At 39.2% G+C, this 14,744-nt stretch overlaps 2 protein-coding genes across 2 annotated transcripts; both read right to left on the reverse strand.

Annotated features, from left to right (window-relative positions):
* Positions 1 to 1,746: 1,746 nt before the first annotated feature.
* agmat (agmatine ureohydrolase (agmatinase)) lies at positions 1,747 to 6,019 on the reverse strand. Its single transcript, XM_058643233.1, has 7 exons — positions 5,618 to 6,019; positions 4,503 to 4,705; positions 4,369 to 4,417; positions 3,953 to 4,148; positions 3,053 to 3,232; positions 2,236 to 2,320; positions 1,747 to 2,136 (listed from the first exon to the last, which is right to left on the reverse strand). Exons 1-7 carry the CDS (start codon positions 5,890 to 5,892, stop codon positions 2,063 to 2,065), a joined length of 1,062 nt encoding a protein of 353 aa, XP_058499216.1. The 5' UTR covers positions 5,893 to 6,019; the 3' UTR covers positions 1,747 to 2,062.
* Positions 6,020 to 7,936: 1,917 nt separating this feature from the next.
* Positions 7,937 to 13,196, reverse strand: pink1 (PTEN induced kinase 1). The gene is made up of 8 exons (XM_058644136.1): positions 12,752 to 13,196; positions 11,487 to 11,765; positions 11,278 to 11,381; positions 11,003 to 11,185; positions 9,897 to 10,060; positions 9,686 to 9,813; positions 9,046 to 9,276; positions 7,937 to 8,854 (listed from the first exon to the last, which is right to left on the reverse strand). Exons 1-8 carry the CDS (start codon positions 13,106 to 13,108, stop codon positions 8,567 to 8,569), a joined length of 1,734 nt encoding a protein of 577 aa, XP_058500119.1. The 5' UTR covers positions 13,109 to 13,196; the 3' UTR covers positions 7,937 to 8,566.
* Between the last annotated feature and the right edge of the window lie 1,548 nt (positions 13,197 to 14,744).

The following is a 14,744-nucleotide window of genomic DNA, read 5'->3' on the forward strand; positions in this document are numbered from 1 at the left end:
TATTATTCTGAATAGGTATATCAGCCATTCTTTCAGAGGCGTAGCCTAGGGGTGGGAATGACGGGGTAACTCACGATACGATACATGGCCCACGATATCAATCATTTCACAGAATCTGTGATATATTGCAAGACAATCATATAGTGATAAATCACGACATCTGTCTGACAAAGTGCAGGATTTGCAGGAAAGTGCAGGATTTCTCTCATTCGGCCAGTTAACTTCAGCCCAAGTTTCCCATCATTCATTTTAACAGCGCCACCATGAGGAGACATCAAGTAGCGATGTTCGTTGAGTGAAACTGGCAGGGACAGTTTACTCAAGAGCGCCTTAATGTATTAATTGAAATATCCATATTTGCCCTGGAGTATCGATTATCGCATTGCATGAGGAAGGACCATTATATCACCAAATCGATATTTAGACTAATGCCTAGCATAGACTACTACAGATATAAATCCTGAGTTACTGTATTCATATCTTCATCTCCATTTTGACCAAAGAATTGACCAAAAATAAAATTGTAATTCAAAACGTTTCTTCTTTCGAAATACTAATAAATATGGATGACATGATTTCACACACATTTTTTGGTTCTAGATCATAAAATCTTTAGCATGTAATACATTAATCACAATATTTGACACTGAAAAAGCTCCTTCTGTGCCATTAATTACATGTACATATTATAAGATTAAGTTACTCAAACTACCTCACGAGGTATAAGGATATTATCTTAACCGACGACATTTGCTTTCACTTTAAAAATTGAATTTCACCAAATATTCATTATCCCATGGCACTCTCAGTGAGCGCCCTGGTCAACAGGTGTTCTTGCTGGAGAACCTTAAGCAGCTAAACGGCACCAACTCCAGAACGTTAGTAACAACTAGAACAATAAACAATAGAACAATAAAACCGAGCCACGCTTTCGGCGACCAAAATACAACAACTAAACGAGGCACGGAAATAATTAAGCACACGATAGTGCGAACGCTAACGGCTACGCTAAAGCTAACTGCTAATTTGATGTGAAGCCGAGACACGTAGATTAATTGCGGATGAAGAAAAAGAGAGCTGTTGGAACTGTAGCGTATTTAAATACACAGCTGGCGATGAGACACACTTATGAGTAAACTTTACTCAGTAAAGTAACTGTAAATTGTCCGAGTTGAAGTACGGTACAGCAATGGGACGTACACAGAACAGCCGGAAATGACATCACACGCTCACCGTGGCACGTCATCAGGCACGTCTGTCACTCCTATTCGTGTGGTGGTGGTAACATTCCGTATCAACCACATAAATATAAAACCTGTGCTGTAAATAATAATAATAATAATTTTCGACTCTGTCGCAAAATGTATTTTAGTCAATACGGTTAAGGAAGTTTCCTTAACAATAATTCACTGGTTAAATTTAAAAGTGATATTAATGCTTTACTGTGTTCCCCATGCTGAAACTGACACTCATCTGTTTTGGAAGTGTACACACTACCGTAAACTGCTTTTATTCTGATTTATTATGGATAATATCATCTGTGACTTTAAACTCTTGTTTGAAAATGTAGTTTTTTTGTTTCCTAAAGACCAATGCAAAACACAAATAAGCATTTTGTAAGCAACCTTATTATATGTTAAGCAAAGTTTTAAAAAATTGAAGAAAGAAACAAACTCTGTGTTTGTCTGAAAGAGTTTGAATGTTACCTAAAGACAATATCTTTAGTTGAAAACCAAAAGACTATAATCACTGTATATTTGTGCAATATTTATTTTATGAATACAGAATTTGAACTGGGAAGTTCTCATGGGGAATGACAACATTTCTGCCTTCACCACTTCAGATTTCTGGCCAATCACACAATACCAGACAAGAACTTCTGCCCAGATGATGAACAAGCTGCAAGAACTCCCAAACAAGTTGTGCAAAAAATAATGACGTCATTCTTTTCTCGCAGCCCTGTGAGAGAAAATAGTATGTACAGGCCTTTATTCAGCAGTACAGCATTTGGAAATAAGGTTTCGGTGATTATTATCGTTCTGTGATGTGTGGTCTATTCAGATCAGTGATATTTAACATTTGGGAGCACACATAACATTTCAAAGAGGAGGTTGGCACCGGTCAATGCAGTGTTCCCTGTTAAAGAAAAAAACAAGTATAAATGGTGGTTGGTAACATAGATTTAGTGTATATACTGTGTATATGTTCAGATGAAAAATGAAATGTGTCAAATACCTGTGGTGTCATACGGTGGAGACACCTCCACCAGGTCACACCCAACAAGACTCAGACCACGACAGCCTCGGATAATCTCAACTCCCTGAATCACAGCAAGATGACAAAAATATGTTAATATTCATACTGTAAACTTTGATAAATGAGTAGAGCAAATTTAGTCATTAACTCTTTTAGAAAAAGAATATAAAGAAATATAAAGGAAAAAGAAAATAAGGAGATATTAAGAAAATACTGTGTATACTAATATATATAGACTATACATATGTAAGTATCTATCCATCTATCTATCTATCTTTCTATCTATCTATATGTATATACAGTATATATATATATATATATATACTGTATATATATAGTATTGAGTTAAAATGACCAGTGGCAGTGATATTCAAGTGAGAAATGATGTAGTTTTAGCAGCTGTGGTACTCAAAGTGACATTGTGCTATCTGTATTGTGTTATGCATGTTTTGTATTGCCGATATTGTCCATAGCTATGGTTATTCAGATAAAAATCTGGATATAAAGTTTTATTATTGTGAGATAATGGAGTGCTCATGGCAGAGGTTTTCACTTTCTCAATTGTTCACTGTTATCATAAGATGAGTGCTATTTTGACAACATTGTTAAAACATCCCGAAAAACCACTCTTATTCCTCTATTTAGATTTCCCCAATGTAATTAAAACACACGGGGGAAGTGGTGAAGTCAATTCTTAACATACCTATACAGGGCGTGATTCTGTTGTAAGATGTTACAATGAAGTAATCACTAATGACAGTGGTAGACTTGAAGTCTCTTGTTGCTTCACATTTACCTGGATGGGAGTAAGCCCTGCTATCTCTGGTGTGCCTGTTCCCGGAGCAAACCCCGGGTCAAGAGCGTCAATGTCGAAGCTGAGGTACACTGGACCACTGCCCATCTGACCTCTGACCTCAGCCATCAGAGGCGCCAGAGATTTGAACCAACACTCTTCTGCTTGGACCACACGGAAACCCTGCAGTATACAAATGAGGAATATCTGTTCTCTTTTGTTTCTCTTTTGCATTGTGCAGCAATAATGAAGGTGAAAAATCAATTCTGTTATCATTACAAACATAAAGACTGGGAACACGCCTATGTCATTTTACATTGTGGCATAAGTCCAAGAAACACTTACTACTATAGTGTGTATACTTTCGTTGTGGAGCGCAAGTTCTGTGAGAGAACGGTTGAAGGTCTTTGAAACAGGGGAAGCTCATTTCAGGCCCAGTTATTTATATATAAATTCTTACATAAAGAATCAACTAGAACAAGGAAACGCAATATTTACATATCGCTGAGCAAATAACAAGCAGCTATTTGTCGACGGACGTCTGTCGCAAAATCTACAGAAGAAAAGGCGCCCCTGCTTTCAGTCAAAAACTGGTTCCCGCCTTTCAGACATTTCCTCCAATCATCATGCAGAAGCCCAGCGTCTGCGCCCGCCCACTGCTCCATTGACTCCCAGAGAAGCTGAGCTTCTGCGGAAGTGAAATTTTTTGCAGCATTTGTCTAATCACCATCGAGCTCAACACACCACATACTCGACACCCACATACACTTTAAAAAAAACGTAGTTTATGTTTTTAGTTACACTTTTTACTTCTAATTTTTATGTTGGCTATGCAAGAAAACTGGAACGACATCATTACTCTGCAAGTGTATGAAGAAGATCTACGGTTTCTAAGCAGAATACCTGGGCTCGGCTCCATTCGTATGAATCTGCAGAGTAGCCTGTACCCCGCAGGCCGATCTGGACCACTCTCTTGCAGTCCAAAAGCCCTTCCTCCACACAGCGTCTGAAAGGAGTCCCATGTCCAATCTTCTCCCCCAAGACCACATCACTGGTATCAGCATGAGCATCGACGTGGACCAGGCCCACTGGTCCATGCCTGGTTAGATGTCACACAGAAGACAGTGTGAGGCACAAATGTGTTTTCAAGGTATTTATCTACAAACATTACACCGTCTACTCCTGCAGATGTTACACTGTTGACCTATTTCATCAGATTTATTACTGTAATAATACATTTTTATGATAAATTGCTTATCTGATGGGTTTTGGCCAGCAAAAACATACTAAACTATTCCTACTACTTACTTACTACTTACTTTTCAGCAATGGCTTGCAGGATTGGATATGCAATTGTGTGGTCACCACCTGCAGACATCACAACTCCCTCAACATTTGACGCTCTAACTGCTTGCATTTCATTTCCTATGGCTCTTTTAATGACTCATCTCACCCATAGTCAGAGGGATACAGCCCGTCGCGAGGATCTTCCTGTAGGCCTCCCTGATGCGTTTGCAGGTGTCCTTCAGGTCATACACATTCACATTGACGTCCCCGATATCAGCTACCATGAGGGACTCGTACGGCGCCGCCCTGGTGCCACTGTTGTACGACCTCAGCATGGCAGACTCAACTCTGATTTGACGGGGACCAAACCTGTACGGGAGGCATGTTGTGTCATGTTTGAATCTAAAACTGTGACAATTTGGGCTGCTGTTATTATTAACCCTTAGACGCGCCTTCAAAAACGTTACGTTAACACACCTAGAGCACCAAAATGTGTTCATAAACACTATACAAATTGTTTTTTTTTGTTTTTTTTTATATCTTTGTTTATGTATCAGTCCCTTCCATACATCCTGTTGATAAATTGCCAAGTTTTTGTCATGATGCATAAAAAATAGCGATTTGAATGAGTTTCAATGAGCATCTTTGTGTGTAGGTGTGTTAGTATGAGTATTTTTGTTAATGTATACATATATATATATATATTTTTTTTTTTTTTTTTCTTGTGGAAGTGGAAATTTATGCAAACTATGACTGAAAAAAGCTGTATTTTATGGTGATAAAATTTAAATAAAAACAGTGGTAAAAAAATTCTAATTTTATGAGAATAAAGTCGTAATATTATGTGAATTAAGTCTAATGTATTATTATTAAATAGCAACAGAACACAGATGTAACCAGCGATAGCCTGCAGTCGAACACTACCAGCCATTTCCTCCTCCACAAAATGTGTTTGTGTGAGTCTTTCTTCCAAACAGACTCAGTTTCTTGCACAATCCTTTCAAAGTCCTGATGCTAAAGATAACATGGTGCTGATTTGACAAAAATATTAAGTATATCTTTATCTCCTTTATTTCCTTATCTTGACACTTGGTTGCAGCTGAACATCTGAGAATTTGCTCGAATAACAACTACAACTTTATTTTCATAATACTATGACTTTAGTCTTCAGTTTGGCCCTAATACTCGGTCGTATTGACTGTACACTGTTAGGGGGTGCCACTATTTCACTAGAGCCCTTGAGCCCTGAAATGTCTGTGCACGGCACTGCTTTTACGTCACCTCGCTCCGGGTCGGTTCGAAGTCCCGGTGTCGATGGGTACGCCGACAAACGCAGCGTCAAGCCCCTCCGCCGTCTCCTGGAAAGGCAGTTTGGCCATGGTGGGGATCCCCGACACGCGTGCAACAAACTCGGCGCTGGGTGGAACATTGTAGCGTTTCCCTGAGTACGTCCTGGTGTTTTTTACGCATAAAGCGTCGCTGCGAGAAGTCCGCAGTGAGGAAAAGTCCGCTGACACAGCGCGGGTTCTGTTCAGGTTTCTCCACAGCGAGAACATGGTCGCTTGTATGACGCGATATCCCGATAAGGTACTGCGGTCAAGCCAGCCGTGGTTCACGTTTGCCTGGTCAAATCAGCCGCACGTTTCTTTCTAGTGCGCGAATCTACTAACGTTTACGGTAATCGTAATGAAACGGCACTGAAGAGCTGGGAGTGACTGTGAGGAATTCAAGATTCATACTGCTGGACTGAGTAGTATCCAGCGGCAGCCCCGGAGAGCAACAACCGGGAACAACACCCCGGCGTTATTTATTTATTTATTTATTTGTTTGTTTGTTTGTTTGTTTATTTATTTATTTATTTATTTATTTACTTACTTACTTATTTATTTTAACTTTGTTTACACACCGAAACAGAGGGCTCCGCCAGAAAACTCAAAGAAGAAGAATAAACGAAGAAAAAACTAGAAAGTAGTGAACTAAATACTTCCCAGACTACCTGCATGAATAATATGAAGTACTTTTACTGTGTGCTTTTTGAGTAATCCTCTGCCAAAATCCTTGACAGAGGACAAGATTAAGTAGATTTCGACCAACTTTGACATGGAATAAAAAGCTTATTTTACATAAGTAGTCCATGATTCACACACTATTGAACTTAGTACTTCCCAGACTACCTGCATGAATAATATGAAATACTTTTACTGTGTGCTTTTTGAGTAATTCTCTGCCAAAATCCTTAACAGAGTACATGATTAAGTCTATTTTGTCCAACTTTGACCTCGAATAAAAAGTCCATGATTCACACACTATTGCACTTAGTACTTCCCAGCATGAATAATATGAAATACTTTATTGGTTTGATTTTTGAGTTATTGGTTTTACTTTATTTTTGTGTGATTTAAAATTTAAATAACTACATGTATATGATTGAACGTGTTCATATTGTTTCATTGAAAAAGGCAATTTTTAAGTATACTTACATTTTTTATTTTTTATTTAACAATGTGCAAAAATGTTAATAGTATTTTGTATGTGCAATAGAGCATTCTAGATTAACTCCACAGGCACCAGCCTGCTCTTTACTAGTCTTGCTAGCGACACTGTTTTGCCTTCCTTCTGATTGCCTTGTCCTCTGTCAAGGATTTTGGCAGAGGATTACTCAAAAAGTACACAGTAAAAGTACTTCATATTATTCATGCAGGTAGTCTGGGAACTAAGGTACTAAGTTCACTACTTTCTAGTTTTCTCTTCGTTTCTTCTTCGTCGTTGAGTTTTCTGGCGGAATCCTCTGTTTCGGTGTGTACATTTTTTTTAAAATAAATAAATAAATAAGTAAGTAAATAAACAAATAAATAAATAAATAAATAACGCCGGGGTGTTGTTCCCGGTTGTTGCTCTCCGGGGCTGCCGCTGGATACTACTCAGTCCAGCAGTATGAATCTTGAATTCCTCACAGTCACTCCCAGCTCTTCAGTGCCGTTTCATTACGATTACCTTAAACGTTAGTAGATTCGCGCACTAGAAAGAAACGTGCGGCTGATTTGATCAGGCAAACGCGAACCACGGCTGGCTTGACCGCAGTGATAAGGTTGGGTAAAGTTCATAATAGTGATGTGTCGGTCGCGAACGAGCCGGTACAAAGAGTCGGCTCTTTTAATTCAAGTGAAGTAATATAAAGTCACTACGATATGATGATGATCTCTGAGCTGCCTGTGCTCCATGCATGCAGCGACTGAATGCTGTGAATCATGTGTACAAAATAAGTGAAAAGAGCGCAATATTTGGCTGAATTATAAAAGGTATAAGTGAAAAGAAGAGCCGTTTGGGAACCAGTGAAAAGATCTTGGTGAGCTGAGCCAAATGATCTGGCTCACTAAAAAAAGAACCAGAATGCTGGTTGAAAAGTTTCGATTGCACATTACAGAATGATTGACGCCACCAAGTGGAGGCTTGGATGTGAGCAGCGCCATCTGGTGGTAAAACAGTTACACGTCTTTATATTTACTGTCTGGAACATGGGAACCATCCTGATGGACAGATGCCCAGTGACAAACCATCAACATCTCCTCTGTTCTTCCCAAAGATGAACAATCAAGGAGACCATTTTAAAGACACCTTTATTATATCCAAAATATACAATACACTCATCTTCAGACCCAAACAGCCCACCGTTGATGGCCAATGATAGTGTGAAAAATGTACTCTATTCAAACCATTCAAATACATTTAGCAGAATATAATTGGTACTCTACATAATCTAGCAACAAAACCAACACCAGTAAACCATACACATATGGCTCTGAGTGAGTGCAATCAGGGACATAAAGTGCAAAACACATGCTGCAAACCCACAACACATTCATTCATCTTGTCCCTAAAACAGTGAGATCTGACACTTGCAGCATAGTTATTTTAATCTAAATGATCTGCATTTGCTTTCACCATCTTCTCTAGTTGATGCCTAAAACTGCACTAAAGCTTGTGATCATCTTGTAATTGTAAAAATAATAACTTTGAGTACTTTGCGTTGAATACATTATTAATATGGGAACTTTAAGTACTTTGTTACTGACAGTAGTTGATGCTTTTCTCATCTATTTAGCCATCAGATGCAGCAAAGATTGTAAAATAGTATAAATATAGATGTTTTGTAAATATGAAAGCAACTTTTGACTCTAGCTTCCCAGCCTATTCATACAATTGACTCTTATTTCATGTGTTTAAGTGCATCTATGCAGACAGTATGGAGGCCGCCGGCTGCAGCTGTCGTCCATACAGCAGGAAGCACACAGCAGTGCGCAGGTCCTCCAGTTCCAGGTTAGACAAAAAGCTCCTCTGAAGCTCCGCCTCCACACTGTTCCCACTGGGTCCACAACAGCCCCTCAGGAGAACCACAGCACACTGACACAGCAGCCAGTCGGCCAGCTTCTTCATGTCAATGGGGTTCTGACTGGCGAGGGCATTCCGTCCCCAAATGCTGAGATGTAGCATATTAGCAGCGACACGAGCACTGGGGCGCTGTGGAGTAAAGGAAAATCATCAGTGAGGATTGTGGAATTGAAGAATGACTGTTTGCACACTTCTATCAGTCACGGCCAGAGAAAACCTACAAAGCAATCATTTGTTTAAAACACGAAGATATAGGACAGTGTATCATTATTTCAAATCATCACTGATTTGAAACCCTTCACACCCCTGCTCTACATTACCTTGCTCGGGTTCCTCCTGAGGAGTAATCTGATCAGTGACTGCACTTCAGCAGGAACAGTAGAGGGCAGCAAAGGAAGCTGCTTCTCCTCGTATTTGCTGCTCTCCAGTCCCACAGCTCTATAGAATGGGTTCTGTTTGCCGAAAATCTCATAGGAGACGGCACCCACAGCCCAGGCATCCGATTTGCTGAAGTCAATCACCACACCACATCCTGGGACAGCAGTCACAACCTGAGGGATGAATAAATATGTGGCTCGTTATAGTCAACTGTTAAACTTGTTTTTCTATCACAACTACTCACTGAGCACTACGGCAGACAACCACAATAGATTTAAGAACAGTTTTACTGGCAAGTATCCTTTATAAACACACAAATATGTGTGAGTTTTGTCAAATAGTTAAGAGATGCCCGCCGGAAATTTGGAGAAACACTTAATAGTAATTATGTGTTCTGCCTCTAAGTGTCTTTACACAGTGCATAACCATTACATCAATATATAATGTGCCTTTTGTTTTTGTGGTGTTTTAGAAAATACTATTGCAATTATATATCGTTATGTAATTATTGCTAATTATACCCTATGTGTCAATACCTCATACGACTACATTTTTGTTTTGGACGTATCCCTTTAAGCCTACCTCTGGTGCCATGAGTGAGGCATTCCCTCCTTTGCTGACCCACATACTGTTGAAGGGCAGCTGTAGACTCGAGTCACGCTGGGCCAGGCAGCAGCCAAAGTCAGAAATCACTAGACGAGGGCATCCACCTGCACAGCGGCAAAACCAGTCAAACACCAAACGGATTGTTACCTGCATCGCTGTGGGATTTTGCCTCTAAGGTTTATTTCACCTGAGTCAAACTCCAACAGCACATTGTCTGACTTGAGGTCTCTGTGAGCCACACCCTGTCTGCACAGATGGTCGACCCCCTCGAGCAGCTGCAGCACCATCAGCGAGCCCTGTCTGCAGTCTGGTGTGGACACTTCCAGATACTGTCGCAGTGTGTATGGATAGCTAAGGCAAAGAAGAAGACACGCTGCTAATGCACCTGAACCGATGTGTGTCTATTATCATAAATTCAGATCCAGCCATTTATACAATTAACAATCAACTTTTTCAGCAAAGGTCAGTGAATGTGCCTTCAGTCATTACTGTCGTGTAAAAGTAGTAATAACACAGTGTGTAGACCAGTGTTTGTGTTACTGTATCAAAGCTGAGGTGTGTGACTATTAAACTAAAAATAAAAAAATATCCTTTACAATTAAACCATTGTCAAATTAGTTCACACAATGCCGATTAAGCCTTTCAGCTCCACACAAATCTCTCTCTGTGTTGAGATTTTAGAAATGTCCTTGCTAAATGTTGGAGATTAAGGCGTGTTTCGGGATTTTTAAGTCTTTTTAACTGATCTACAGTACGGCATTGTTCAGTTTGATCCCTGTGTCGGACGTCGCACTCATGACTCTTCCAGTGACGACACGCTCGACGACAACAAGTGGGTGGAGGTCAATGTGTCAACATCACATTTTATTATTGGCTCAGCTCGCAAAAGAGGTGCTTTCCCTGTACTGATAATTTTAAATTAAAGATAATAAAAATTATCTTTTTACACTAGCCTTCAACTAGCTCCTTTTTATTCCACCCTGTGTTGTGTTTTACTGTTTTATTTGCATCCTTTGTTTTATCTCAAAGTTAAAACAGGGTTTTTACTTTTTGTCTTTAGACTTCCTTTTCATTCCACCCTGTGTTGTGTTTGTTTAGCTGCAATCCTTGTGAAGGATTGAAAGGTGCTATACAAATAAAGTTTATTATTATCATGCGAGAACTCTATAATAGAAAAGCTCCATTGGATACAATTTGCAAACATACTGGGAATATATTCCTCCTTTAGAATTCTGGCACTTGTAGTATTAAACAACTCTTTATTGAGTTTTGATGAAAAATGTCAGGTCTTACTGTTTCATGACCAGGAAAAGAGTGCGGTTGTTGCCCAGACCAGCTGGGTTAAGCCTGGTTGGCAGCACATCTGGATACTCTTCCTGTGCACCTGGAAGCAAAGGAACGTCTGCTGTGAAAGCCCGGTACACTCTGATCACATTTGGATGTGCTGACACTCTTCTGGGCAGGACTCCAAATTGTCTGAATGTGGAAAGCAACGACAAAAGAGTCATTTGTTAATGTCTTGCCAACACTATGTTGGAGATCTTGTAAAGTACAGTGAAAATACTCACCCATCTAGGATAATATGCTCTTTCCCCTGCTTTACAGCCTGGGCTGCTGCAGGCACCAACTCCTGTGACATGGATTTCAATATTGCCTCGCTTGATGAACCTGCCTGCAACATCAAAAAAGACCAGTCAGTTCTGTGATGTGTACCTGTGATTTATTTTCCCACAGAGGGTTGTTTTCTTTTCCTACAATACAAACTGTAAAAACCTACTCCCAAGTTCCACATCATCTTGATAGCCAGAGGGAAGTTTCGTAGCGAGCAGCACATCACAGACCGAGTCTTCACTCCTTCCTCCTCCTCGTCATCTCTCAGCTGCACCAGGGAGCACTTGCTGTCACTTTCCTTTGGAGAGGCAGATTGAGCTGCAGCCTCGTACACTGCTGCATTGGAGCCTTTCCCAATCTGGTTCCCAATGATGTAATCCTCCAGTTTATATCCAGAGGTGAACATCTTAAGAGGGCTTTGGAACCTTTTCCTCCTAAATACAGCCTGGAGGGAAAATACAAAATATTGACACACTGGGAAAAGGATAGTATAACACAAAGTTCCTTGTTTTTTGAGACCTATACAGTTTTGGGAGCTTTTAATTCAAATTGATTTCATTATATTATATTATTATACATGATATGTTTTTTAAAGTTGTACATCAACAACACAAAACAATTAACAGAAACATTTCAATATCAAACTTATTGGGCAGAACTTTATTTCAATAGAATTTAATAAGTAGTACATGACGAAATGTGACACGAGGGTCAGTTCACTCTGAATATTCTTCTCTTGCTGATTTGGTTGAATAATATACTGGATGTGAATATGGTAATGAAAGCAGAGAGCTTAAAAAACAATCTTAGACACAGATCAATTATTTATTGAGTTATTGTTTTATTTATTGAGTTTTGTTTTAGTTTGGATCTGTTTATTTCCTGTGATGTTGCAAAAGTTTAATATGTATAATTGTTAATGAAAATACAGGTGGCCAATGATTCTCTGAGAGTCTTACACAAGAGACTTAGATGGTGTTTGTATCAGACTAAGCTGTATAGACATTGGTAAAGAATCTCATTATTTATTATTCAGGTACATTTTTAGATGCTGTATGTTATTATTATCATTACTAGTAGTAGCATTAATAACTTATTTCTGCTTTTAAAATATTGTTGTGTTTTTCTTATATTTCATTAGGAATGGGAATTGCTTTTGGTCAGTACTAATCACAGACTGTGACAATGCAAATTGTTGTATATTCTTTTTGGGAGAACAACATTTGTTACACATTTGGAGAATTGTGTATATGAAATGACTCAGTGGGCACAAATGTGTTGTTAACAGCTTCATAGTTTTGTTTTGTTTTTTTAGCTTCATAGTTCATACATTTAACTGGACAAAGACACGTCATTATATAACTTAAATTACAACTGAAGGATCACATTCAATCATTCGCCGTTGATACCACAACACACGGTATACCTTACCTGGATCTCCTGACATGTCGCCGCACTCTTTCTGTCATCCTCGAACTGTTCTTCAATGAGTCCGATACCGAGACCAAAGGCCAAACACAGGGCCCTGTTCCGCGGTGACCCGCAAGTGAACCGCCTCCTGAAGCCGGCGGACTGTAGCTGAGCAGCCAAGCCCCGCAGAGAAGAGCGGTAGAAGCGGTACCGAGACGGCAGGAAAGCCTGAGGCTGAGCGGTGCGGACCGACGGGCCGACACGAAAACGGTCAACTCGGAGCTTTGCTGCGACTCGGACACCGGATTTGAGAAGACCCAGCTGAAAGACCGAGCGGCCCAGCTCGAGCCCGCGACTAATGGCGTGTTTCACAGACATTATTTACTCTCGGGGCCAAACTACGCCAGTGCCGCCTGGGTGTCCCCGAAGACAAGGACGCCGACTTGTAAACAACTGCCACTAAGCATGCGCACAAATGACAGCCGACCGACTTCAAAGGCTGCGCATGCGCGAGAGTGCGATTTCTTTCACGACGGTTGTAGAATGACTGCTAAAACGAAAGATAAAAACGTGTAGTTTATTTGATTAACCTCTCAGAATGAAAAAAATATTTTTTTTCTTTTACATTCAAACGTGTTTTAGGAAGTAGTTATAGTAGAAATATAAATACATAGTACAGGTTATAAGTGGCCTACCCTCCACAGAGGGGACACTAAAAACTCAAGTACATATTTGTTTTTTGTTTTTATTGCATTATTATTATTATTATTAAGCTAATATATGTCCAAGTGTTAATTTCCTCCAATAAATTGGGTTTAATTCTTTATTTGATTCTATAAAAGCAGTCTAACCATCTGGGGCTTTCATTTTGGTACTTCCTCTCACTGGCACTAGCTAAATATTTAGTTTTTACATTTAAGATTTAGATTATGCATTTAGATTTAACATTTAGCATTTCAGTGTAAAGTTTAATACTTAGACTGAACTATCTAATATATATTTTAAATAATATGAACAAATATAGCTGTAAACACTGTTTAAAGCTAAATGTAGCAAAATGTTGATGTTATTTTTTCAGCATGAGCCACTTTACAAATTAGACCTTACAAACTAAAAAACATATATATAATTTTCCATATTAAAATTAGATGTAAACTGCCTTCCTCACATTTTAAGCATTAGATGAATGAGTGAGTGAGTGAGACAGTAAGTTATTAAAACACTGTGCAATGTATTTATGTCCATAGTTAATAATGTGGCTACACATGATCTCATCTGAGCAGCAACATTTTTAAAAGAGCTAAAAGTTCTGTATGAATTTTACTTTTACTTTTCATGAACAAAATGGTGACTCCACCTCTTCCTGTGCATTCTAGGTTCACTCATCAAACAGAAGTTGGGAGGTATTAATTCTATGAGAACTGCCTACTATTATTTTGACCTAAATCATGGTTAAAAATGATTTTCCTGCTGAAAGCCTGACATGTAATAATTCTAAATTTGATATGTCAAGGGCAGTGTGCTGACTGTCGCTGACATGGAATTGGATATTATATTTGACATAGAAATTAAACACTATTTTTCTGGGCGGGCTGTCCTTCAATTTGTGTTTTTATCTCAAATTACTCAAAGTGAAGGGATCCGATGGGTGACGCAGAGAGAGAAACAGGTTAGGAAACAAACAGATTTTCTTGTGACCTATTAAGTAAAAGTCTGTCCCCCTAAAAATATGCCTGTGGTCACAAAAAGCAAATTAAATAGTCAATAAAGTGTGCTGAGTAGACATCACATGAGGAAGAAAGCAATGTGTTAAGTGCCATGTGTTCAAGTCCTTTTCTGACTGACAGTAAAGGGGCACTGATAAAAAAATAATAATAATTCAGCATCCATTTGAGCAGTGTGTAACGTGAGGACAGGGACTTACCCAATGACTTTTCAGAGCTTTCTGAAAGGACAACCTTCGATAATTCACTATCTCACTCATGTTTCAGAGAATTGGGGTTCATTCTATAAC

Source organism: Solea solea, chromosome 11 (genome assembly GCF_958295425.1).
Source record: "Solea solea chromosome 11, fSolSol10.1, whole genome shotgun sequence".
In the NCBI taxonomy this organism is placed as follows: domain Eukaryota; kingdom Metazoa; phylum Chordata; class Actinopteri; order Pleuronectiformes; family Soleidae; genus Solea; species Solea solea.